The sequence below is a fragment of the Mytilus galloprovincialis genome, chromosome 3, assembly GCF_965363235.1.
Source record: "Mytilus galloprovincialis chromosome 3, xbMytGall1.hap1.1, whole genome shotgun sequence".
Taxonomy (NCBI): domain Eukaryota; kingdom Metazoa; phylum Mollusca; class Bivalvia; order Mytilida; family Mytilidae; genus Mytilus; species Mytilus galloprovincialis.
This window is the reverse complement of record NC_134840.1, coordinates 107947879-107959646: the sequence shown is the minus strand read 5'-3', so window position 1 is coordinate 107959646 and position 11768 is coordinate 107947879. Positions and strand designations below refer to the sequence as shown.

Genomic DNA, 11768 nt, shown 5'->3' with positions numbered 1-11768 from the left:
AAGACTTCGTCCAAACTACTGAATCAAATTTCAACGGAACATACATATTTTCCTCAATGCATGAAAAATTGATATTACCAAAAATAAAAGAATATAGTATTTACTATAGAAAGATTAACTCACAGTAAGTATGGTATTTATCATTTCTTCGCGGCATACTTAGAGGTAAAGATGATCTGACTCGTATATTCTGTATCCCTGGATCTGTTCCATGGTAATGCCCAGCTCCATCAACTGTTAAATAATATTATTATTCAATTACAATTATCTAAATGATCAATATCTTAGAGCATATTATGTTGTATGAAAAAACAAGGCCCATACTGAATGCTTAACAAATTAATGAATAATGTTGTGTACTAAGGTGCGATTTGTTATATTTTCATAGTTGGGTGGTTCATGTTGTAATTTGTAAAATTTTATAGGATTTAGTGATTCATGGTAGGTGTTGAGAATATAATGCAAACGTTAACGTTATGTTTCCTGTATTTACGTCTTATGTTTATGACGTTACTTTGTACTTTTGTATGGGCGCCTTCGATATAGATTTTGAGCATAAAAGTAACACAACACAAAGTATCAAGTTTTAGTCGTTTATTACAATACATTTTGGTGCCGTGACGCCATGGAAAGTAAACTAAAAGCGGTGAGAGCAGGCCATAAATGTGCTGTAACAAGACTTTTGAGAAAAACGGAAGAAGAGCAGGATTTGGAGATAGAAGAAAGTACAGAATTATTAGAAACACTTTCGCAAAAACAGAAGATTATTAGTGCTTTGGATGTAGAAATTCTTAATTTAACAAAGGATGAGGATGTTGAAGATGAAATACTACAGACAGATGAGTATAAATTCTTTCTGAATACTAAAACTAGACCCATACGTAAAAAGTACTCAAATTCACCAACTTCGAATATAACCACCTTGCCTAATCAATCAACGGAAAATACGAACAGCATAGTTCAGTAGAAATTACGTTTAGCTCTGTTCAACAACAAATGTACCATGTTCCGCCCAACGTTACACAAAATCACCAACTTCCGAAACTCACCTTACCTACATTTACAGGAGAAACACTCATGTGGCATACTTTTTGGGACTCGTTCGAATCATCTGTACACTATAATCCCACACTCACTGACATACAGAAGTTCACATATTTGAAATTGCAACTTAGTAATGAAGCTGCTCGATGTATTGATGGACTACCGCTCACAAATAATAATTATACGGAAGCTATAAAATTGTTAAAAGAACGTTTTGGTCAGCCACACAAAATCACGAATGCCTACATGCAAGCCCTGTTAGACCTTCCCGCACCACAATACAACCTTATTAGCCTCCGTAATTATTACGACAAACAAGAAGCATATATAAGAGGCCTAGAATCGTTAGGCAGATCGGGGGATTCATATGGGGCACTGCTCATCCCAATTATCTTGAATAAGCTACCGTCAGCTGTAAGACAAAACTTAGCTAGAGAAAACAGAACCGATAATTTGGAATTAAAAGGATTAAGATATGGGCTATTGAAAGAAATCACAATTTTAGAAGCCGGAGAGAAACGCACCGATGTATTTATTGACACCTTACCGTCTACATCGTCATTTTTGACTATCGCCAATAATAGAGACTACACGCAAATACAAGATAGATTTGAAACCGATGAAGTAAATGAACATTTACCGTCTATAGCGTCATTATTGACAAGCGCCGATACGAGAGATTACCCGCGAACACAAGATAGATTAGATTACCGCCAAAGCACAAACATTCGTCAGAAACTTTGTATTTATTGCAACGATATGCACGACCCCGCAAAATGCTTAAAAGTTCCAGATTATGAACACCGGATAACAATTATTAAACACAAGCACTTATGCTTTAATTGCTTGGGATCGCACCGCGCATGTGAATGTAGATCTCAATTTCGTTGCAGATTCTGTAACAAGAATCACCATACTAGTATATGTACCCAAAATACCGACAGATCGTACTTTGATAAAACCGCTAATGTAAGTAGATATGATACGTCAGTTAACGTCGTAGTCAACAATGAAATTGTTGCCACTGCCACAAGTTTTTATTCGTCCACGATGCAATCCCGTTCTAGCGTATTACTGAAAACCGCCGTAGCACCCGTTTGGAGTGAACATCAAGGAATGAATACGAATATATTGTTCGATGAAGGAGCACAGCGTTCTTTCGTTACTGAGGAATTAGCTTCAACACTAGATATTAAGACAGAAGGTACCGAAGTTATTAATCTTTTGACATTTGGAAATACAAGCACTAAAGTTCAACACTTACCGAAAGGAATGATATACGTTGAGTCAATAGAAGGAGTAAAAATACCCATTGAAGTCTTAGTAGTCCCAACCATAGCAAGTCCGATCACCAATTATAGTGAAAATGATACCCGAAATTGCAAACATCTGATAGGATTACGATTAGCACACCCGATCACAAACGACGACAAGTTTAGTATATCATTACTGATAGGAGCAGATTTTTATTGGGATTTTATAGAAGATACCGTTATTAGAGGAAAAGGTCTGACAGCTGTCAAGTCAAAACTTGGTTACCTGTTGTCTGGTCCGACATCACCAGAAATGAATCGTAAATGGGGAGCCATAGGAATGTTCAGCATTTTGGCAAATCAGAAACCGGAAGAGTTTAAAGTAGAGTCACTAGGAGAAGTCGATACACAACATGATGAAGAAAATATGTACCAAAACACATCAGTAGAATTTCATGAAAATAGATACGTACCAAAGTTGCCCTGGAAACATGATCACGATACCTTACCAACAAAAGTAATTACAAAACAGAGAACTGATAACGTTATAGAGTTACATAAAAAGGGTAGAGACAACACAATCAACATCCGTTTCGGAGTTATTGGGCAAGTTCGTGAAGAAAAACCACGAACTTGGTGGAAAAAAGAAATTTTCCAAGATCGTCAAACTTTATCCGCTAGAGATCAACGAAAAGGAACTACCAAATACAGCAGATGAGACGAATGAAGTTGATACCAGAAGAACAGTGCCTCTGCGAAAGGCAGCTATGCGTGCAAAGGAGAACATTAAATCTTGGACAAATTCTTAGGAGACATTAATTTTGTATCCGATTTTCAAATTGTTATAGAGACTGTTAATTTTTAATTTCATCATAGTGATTTCAAGAGACTGTAATTACCCATCACATTTTAACTCATATTTTTTCGTTTCAATTATGGACATTTAAAGAAATATTTGAATTTTATACAAAGATACACTTTTGCGGCCCCCCAGTATGTTGAGAATATAATGCAAACATTAACGTTATGTTTCCCGTATATACGTTCTATGTTTATGACGTTACTTTGTACTTTTGTATGGGCGCCTTCGATATAGATTTTGAGCATAAAAGTAACACAACGCAAAGTATCGAGTTTTAGTCGTTTATTACAATACAGTAGGATTACTTCAGGATGTGATTTGTTCAAAGAGTTGGATTTGACTTTTAAGGCGAAGTGTACGTAATTGCACGCCTCTAGCGGAATACGGGATTAAAAACGTTCGTCGTTAGTTACGCAAGTTATCTCCCTTACTCCAAGAAAGGACACACGAAACAGAAACTACTTTCTGCGGTCTATAATGAATCCACCAAGCACGCCTGTGCTGTCTTAAACCTCATAGAAATTATCTAAATAACTCCAATTAGAAATCACAGCATTCTGTACGTTGTTCTGTGTGCAGCCTGACTTAAAAACACTGGGTTTTTTTTTGTTTTAGACGTGTAGGAGAAGGCATTTTGTGTTTATGATATCAACAGAAAGAAAAAAAAACGCCTCGCAACAAAATTATAAACAAATAAACAAATAAACATGTAACAATTTTTCTTCTATTGATATCAAATTAATTAAAATGAAACCTGAATTGACCCAACAATATCGTTTTAAAAAGCCGTAGTCTTGAACGAAAAACACAGTACTCAACGTAAAGTTTTATAACAGGTTACAAATAATTAATGAAAGACGTGTGAATTTAATTGTTTAATTAAAAAGACGTTGAAATGTTCGTATTTTGTGCAATTAAAAATTTAAGGACATGATTTATATTCATATAAGAAATCAGACGATACCAAGAGAATAATTTGACCACTAGTGCAAAACTTTCCAGAAGAACAAAGACGGAAAACAAACAAAAAATAAACAAATTATGCCCCAAAAATTACTCAGTAACTTAATAATTGTCTCACTCTAACATTTATCTTAAAATGAGTAAAAATTATGTCATTCAACTCCCAGTTTTCAACTTTTTCTACATGTGCAGAAAATAAACAGGTGTCTTCTATTTCGTCCGAAATTTATGGGAAAACTAAATCTAAATTTAGAACCATATTGAAATTGAAAGTACACGTGTAAGATAAAATATAACATGTCATTTCTTCTTTCACAAATTTCAATTTCGAAGAGATATATAGCGAAATCTGTTTTCTTTCATTGTGCCTGTGTGCATCATTCAAAATTAGAGAATGTAATTTTGAAGTATCAAGTCTCAATTCAAGATTATGAATGAATAGAATATAGAATTACGGGGGGGGGGTGGGGGGGAGGGGATAGGACCTTTATCGGAACTCCGGGATCTGGTGTTTTTAAGCTCGGGATTTGGGGATTGACCCTTTCGGGATCCGGGAATTCTATTTCCGAATTTCGGGTAGTCGGGATTTAAATTTTTTTTAATTCGGGACCTCGCCGGATTTCGTGTTTTTAAGCCCGGGATTTCGGGATCTGGATCCCTCCTTCTCTCCTCCCTCTATTATGGTTAAAGAAAAGAGGTCAGGGAAGTTTTGTGATACTTGTAACTGCAATTTAATATTTAGTGGAATGAGAGGTGAAATGTGTTCAGACCATTACATTTCGATTTTTTTTTAAAATTTAACCAAAGTTTACTGCAAGGGGTGTTTAACGACCTCAATGATTATCCATGATGATCTCGCACTCGGTCAGCTCTAGGTTTTCACCTAATTCATGATCATACAAGAATTGAGAAGCCTGTGGTTTACTAGTCTTATTATATGAGACTTTGGAGTTCATATTATTTACATTCAACGTTTTTTTTTCAAGGCTTTTTGACTATCAATGTTGACCCCCCCCCCCCCTTTCCAATTGATTGGATAAAATGATTGGATTGCCGCCCCTATTTCAAACTGAAGTCCTATAAACTGACTGGTATTCGAATTTGTTAAAAGAAATAATTGGTATCTCTATTGATTCAATACTGTAATGCCGAAAAACAATCATTTGTTTCCGCGAATTCCGAACAGCTTGAAATATATTCCCGAGTTTCAATTTGAGTAACTCGAATAATTCATGCCCTTTCCATGTCCGATTTTCTCCCACACGAGAAATGTAGCATTCATACATCAGCTGAATAATACGACTGAATTATTTGGGTTACAATTACAATTTGTGTAAATCCCGAAAGCACATAAAAGTAAAGGTCCAGTCCGACTTTCGGAAATGGACTGTTGTAGATTTCAGATTGATTTCCAGAAATAAAAATCATACAAAAATGTTTCACGCAAATATTCGTCTTCAGACGTGTAAAGTTATACAACGGTTACTAGCCGGTCTGGATTGTGATAAAAAGAAGCGCATGTGATGCATAAAATATATAATGTCGTGGCTCAGGGATGTGTTGAATTATAGAGATGCTTATGCGGCACAAAGATAAGATTAATTTACCAAAATGTACTAAGAATTACCACACAACTTAAATTTACTCAAATATTGATTTGTTATCCTGTGCCAGATAGATGGCTGATATTCTGAGAAGAGACCTTGATGAAATGAAGTTTTATGGCAACAAAGATTTTGAAAACACGTCGCAGTGTTTAGATTTTAACAAAAAATAAGGCACCAAGGTCGAAAATAGTTTTAGTTCATAATGAAGAAAATGTCAACCGTTTTCTAGCTTGGCGATCTCCGCAAGCACCCGAATATAATAGACAAATACAATACAATAGTACACAAAACGTAACATAAAGAACTAAAGACCGAGCAACACGAACTCCAACAAAACGGTATATATTTCATACAAGTATAGGACTATATGAAACGTCGTAACTGTTGCGGCGACGTCAATAACGTTGTCGTTGTTTTTTGTTTTTTTACACTCAAGATTCAACTTTAACAGGGTATAGCTTGAAAAGTAGCACGGTTGCTAAGGACTTTCTTTGCACCAATCGATTCCTCAGACATTTTAGAATCGTCTCATAAATTTTAAAAAAAATCGATTGTCTAATATAATAGAAAATCTTGGAAATGTAACAATTCCTGCCAAATTTCACGATTTTCCCTATATATCCTTTGTAATTTTGGTGTATGATGCTGTTAACTTCAACAGCTCGTATCTCAAAAACGAAAACGGTTACCCCCTTTTTTTATTTTATTTTCCGATTTATTTTTACAAGCAGAATCTACATGTAAAATTTCAAAAATATCCATTGTGTAGTTTAATTACGTACACTTCGCCTTAATTTGATTTTTGGTGTTTAACACCACTTTTAAGCACCATATTTAGGCTATTTTGTGGTGGCCAGTTTTTATTGGTGGAAGAAGCCTGTGTGCCTGGAGAAAACCACCGACCTTCCATAGAAAAACTGACAATCCCAGTCAATTAAGATTGGAGTCGAGTGCACACGCATGAGCAGGGTAACTCACAACGTCAGTGTTGACTGGTTAATGATTCCAGTGGACCAGTTTAGACCACTTGGCCAACGTGGCCCCTTATAGGAGTTGGACGTTCATAGTGTGATTTGTTCTATTTTAATAGGAGTTGGTGTTTCAAGTTGTGATTTGTTATATTTTCATAGGAGTTGGACGTTTAAGGTGTGATTTGTTATATTTTATAGGAATTTGCAGTTCAAGGTGTGATTTTTATATAATCCTAATAGATGGTGTCATTTGTTTTATTTTATTATATGAGTTGGTGGTTCATGGTGTGATGTTAAGGGTTTTATTTGTTATGTGATTTGTTATATTTTCATAGGAGTTGGTGGTTAACGATATTATTTGTTATATTTGCATAGGAGTTGGTGGTTCATGTTGTAACTTGTTAATTTTCTATAGAAGTTGGCAGTTCATGATGTGATTTGTTATATTTTCTTAGTTGGTTGTTCATGGTGTGATTTGTTATATTTTCATAGGAGTTGGTGGTTCATGGTATATTTTGTCATTTTTTCTGAGGTGTTGGTGATTCATGGTGTTATTTGTTATATTGTCATAGTTGTTGGTGGTTCATTGTGTGATTTGTTGTATTTTCATAAGAGTTGGTGGTTCATGGTTTGATTGCTTCATGATGGGTTTTGTATTATATTTTCATAGAAGTCATTGGTTCATGGTGTGGTTTGTAATATTTTTATAGTTAGGTGTTAGCATAATCTGTTGTAGTGTCCATTATTTGTGGCAATTTCTGCTATAGATATATGAAGATGTGGTATGAGTGACATGTAATCCTTATTCTGTATTTTGCTATGCTGAACAAATATCAATGTGTGACATGTAATCCTTATTCTGTATTTTGCTATGCTAAACAAATATCATACATTTTATAGAATTAGTATTAAAAGTGATATATTTCAGACACTTTCCAAAACAATGTTTTCAGGTTAAATGAGAGGAAAAGTGCTACCACTATTGACCTCTAACCTTTACATACCTTCTTGTACAATACCTGTATCTTGTATTGTGTAGGTAAAAGATGTAAACGGCGCAACTGGTGATTTGGCTACCAACACCTGGTGAAAGAGAAATTACATATCAGTTAAAATGTTTCCATGGTTACCAAAAGTATCTGCAAATGTTTGTAAGGATTTTCTCACAGTGCTGAAGTCCCATTGGTGGCATTCAGCGGTGTTCTTTGGTTGGGTGATGTCTCACGGACAAATTCCCCATTTTGTCTAATTCAGCATTTTTGCAACCAGATAACAAAACAAAATTCTTTAAAATGACCAATATTTACTGCATTTAATTTCAAATTGAGAGAATGGGGAATGAGATTGTTAAATATATTCTTAAAATCATGCATTAAAAACTTTGTCAATCAGTTTTGAAAATTAAGAATATCATTAGGGAAAGGGAGATAACTGTATATACATAACCAGAGAAATTTTACGAATTTTAAGACGGATAATTCTTCTTCCATTTTTTCAGCTGCCAAAGCTTTATTAGTAAACAATATCAAATGCATGATTATCCTATTGTGGATTTATTTATAATATAAGTGGATGCATACAAGTAGAGAAGATTTTAACGTTGCTGCACATTTTAATTAATGGTTAACCTATTCTAGTCAAAATTTGTATCAATGAATAATACTGAACCAACAATACTTTTTATATACAACTGATTAATCTTCAATAGACCATTGTGATATTACCAACTTTGGCTCCAGAATTTACATTTTTTCCAAAGGTTACCTTCTCTGGTTCTGGAAAGAAAATATCACTGTTCTACATCAACAAACCTGTCTTTTTTGTCCTTCAAGGTATTGTAGAATTAACCTTGTGTTAACATTATGACTCCAGGTATTCCCTAAGGCTGCAGTCACATATCCACTATCTGTGTCTGGTACAATTTCTCCTGTCAAGAAATTAATTAAATCAAAGTATACATAACCATGATAGGAGTACAAAATTATTTTTTTTTCTAGATTTACACAAACCCCTTAGGAATTTCATGTGACATTTTTGATAAAAACTGTCCTTCTTTGTCAGATGAGCATATTTTTATTAGTGTAGTTGTGTTGTTGGCTTGTTGTCTAATTGAAAACAATTCAGATCTCAATTTATGATACAAGTAGTTCCATACATGTAGGCATTTTCAGACAATTGGTCATTATAAAATCCGGTAAAATTTTTGTTAAGACTAAGACAGTTAAATATCTGCACCAATCTTTGAAACAGACTTTTCATTTGTTCAGCTATCAAATGACAACCTTTATTTTATTGTTGTGAGGATTTCCAATTTTACTGCTATATATATGAATACGTCACTAATGGACCACAGGCAAAACCTTTAATTTGATCAAATATTGTAATTAAGGAGGCTCAAGGGTACAAAAATTTCGGCAAAAATATGGACATTTTTTTTCATTACACATAATATTTATTACACTCAATTTGATTTGGCCCCAGATGACTTTTAAAATGTTTATATCATTGAAAAAGCTCCAAATTATCTCCCTTTGAAGAAAAAAAATGGCAGTTTTGGCATTAAAAATTGAATTCTCTTTTTTAACTAACCGGTGACCTATATTTTTAATTGTTATTTTCAAATAAGCTGTATTTAAACTAAACTATTGTAAAATTTAAGCAATTTCTGTAATTTAGTTCTTTTTTTATTTTGACTTTACCATTTTTTCTCCTTTTAGTTCAACAGAAAAAAAAGTAACTTAAAAAAAATACATAAACTTTCGAAGGCAGGTTGTGAGCTTAAATGGAAGGTGACCCCTAATATTTTTATTTCTATTTTTCTATTTTGTATAGGATAAAGGTCATTAAAAGAAAAAAATACCGAAATCCTGTATTATATTAATTTATACACGCAAGCCACCTTAAATAAATTGTTACCTCCCTCCTCCAGATCAGATGGTGTGGGATTCTGACCAAATCTAGTTGTAATCTGATTGGTTACCACAACCTGTAAAAGGCAACATATTTTTATAATGCATTTTTATCTCTCCTGGTCTTTTAATTTTTCAGTAATTAAAAAATTATGAATAGAAATGGGTAATATGTCAAAAAGACAATAACCAAATTAAAGAGCAGATAACAGCCATGGGCCACAAATGGGTCTTCAACGCAGCTATAACTTCACACACGATGCATGTGTTGTAGTTGCTTTGCATTATATGTAAAGCCAAATTATTACTTAAGCTGATTAAAACTCAGTGCTTTATAAGAATTTGGAATATGTTGCTTGCATGCGCCACTGTTTTAGTGTTTGTTTAATGTTTTATATATTAGGACGAAAGCTCAAGTTTTACTATTTTATTCATTTGGAATCATATAAAGTTTTCTTATCTTAAAGCCTTCACTTAATATGAAATGATATATGATTTTAAGTTCCTCCTTATCTTTGAGACACAGGATTGTGAAAACATGGTTTAGATTTCTGTTTTTGTTTGGTCTTTTAACAATAACATTTTATTATTTAATGCCAAAGTATTGTTCTAATAGGTCATTTCTGTAATCATGTCCTTCATCTTAAAAGATCGTCAATTCCACTCGCCTTCATGACATCATTTATCAGATAGAAGGCGCGCCTGTATCCCTGCTCTTTTATAAGTTTCCAGCACTGTCATAATCGTCATTCTGTAGGGTAGCATAGAAATAATTAATGTTCTGTAGGTACATAATCGTGATTGCCGTATGTCTGAGCGAGAGTTACCATCCTCTTAGATTTTATATCAATTTCCCAAATATTTTGTGCAGTATAGAATAAAACTTTTTCACCTGTTTGCTCAACATGTGTTGGAAATTTCTATGCATACATTTTTGTCATGTGGTGATGGAAGTCACATGACAGATTCGTCCGAAACCGTATCCCAGAACTGGCCTATACTTACAGGAATACAAAACACTTCTGCCAGATATTTCAAGATGGCTGCCTGCTGTGACAGGAAGTTGGTTCTGTCAATCAAACTTTTCCCACCACTCCCACTGTATTCCTTCCTGACCAATGATGCAATAGAATCTACCACTATCAATTTTATTTTCCTAGATATTATCTCCTCTTCCAATGATGTCAGTCTAAAAAGAACAGCAAGTAATCCATTCATGTAAACTTCAAAATCTCCATTGAGGACATAGTGCATGTTTCATACATGTCTAAAGTATATTTAAAAAGAAATGAATATTTGCTTAAATGCTTTTGAACGCCTTTGAAAATGAATTGAGGCATTCAGTTCATAGAAGAAAAGATTTAAATAGTCAGGTCAATCCCTCCCAGGGGGACATCTCCATGAATCTGGATTTTTGGCAAGTATGGTAATTAATTTAAAATTGACACGTTTACATTTCTCAGATGTGTTCCTGGAAAATCCCTTAGAATGAACAAGCAAAGTGCTTTTTAATGACAATCTTTTAACATTTCAATAAGGGTTAAACAATGACAAGTACGTTATTAGTTAGCTGTTTTAAATACCCTTCCTCCTTTTTAGCATTTTTTGTTACCTTTTGATAAGAGAAGAACACGTCTGTTGAACATCAACAAATATACTCCTTGTAAGCTGTAGTAGGCTGTCTTCCTGTCTGAAGTATTCTGGGTACTTACACTGTGCTACCTGGACCAGTCTGAAAGAAAAATGTCTAAATAAATATAAGTATACAGTACAAAAAGGGGGATTCAGCTAAAAAGTAACTTTTTGTGGGAATAATTATTATAAAAGAGTAAATCTCATACATGTGATTCTTCCGTTGGGAGTCAAAATCTCCCGCTTTTTAGACCCTCTTCCATTCCTCCTGTTAAAATTTGAAATCTTCCGCTTTTGAAAATGTCAACCTCGTAAAATTTTCAATACACATTTTTGTTTACAAAATCAATAGGGACAGAGAAAAAGTCCGAGAAACTCGAAATTGACATGGGAAAAGTCCAAGAAAAACAGAAATTTCCTGTTGTGTCAAAACATAACATGAGGTCATAAAATAGGTGAAATCGGCCTGAGGTGTTTAGGATTAAACTGTTTATACAGCAAGAAATTAAAGATAATAGGCAATTACC

General features: G+C 34.0%; 1 protein-coding gene across 3 annotated transcripts in view; it reads right to left on the bottom strand.

Moving 5' to 3' along the window:
* LOC143069739 (DNA repair protein RAD51 homolog 2-like) overlaps nucleotides 1-11768 on the bottom strand; it is a 61100-nt gene that overhangs the window by 35338 nt on the left and 13994 nt on the right. For 2 of the 3 annotated variants that reach the window (XM_076244512.1, XM_076244513.1), the window contains 6 exons: nucleotides 11222-11341; nucleotides 10615-10798; nucleotides 9617-9686; nucleotides 8512-8627; nucleotides 7705-7783; nucleotides 124-234 (listed from right to left, as the gene is read on the bottom strand). In XM_076244512.1, the coding sequence (XP_076100627.1) occupies nucleotides 124-234; nucleotides 7705-7783; nucleotides 8512-8627; nucleotides 9617-9686; nucleotides 10615-10798; nucleotides 11222-11341 (680 nt within the window). The remainder of the gene's footprint in view (nucleotides 1-123; nucleotides 235-7704; nucleotides 7784-8511; nucleotides 8628-9616; nucleotides 9687-10614; nucleotides 10799-11221; nucleotides 11342-11768) is intronic. The other variant, XM_076244514.1, reaches the window with a different exon arrangement.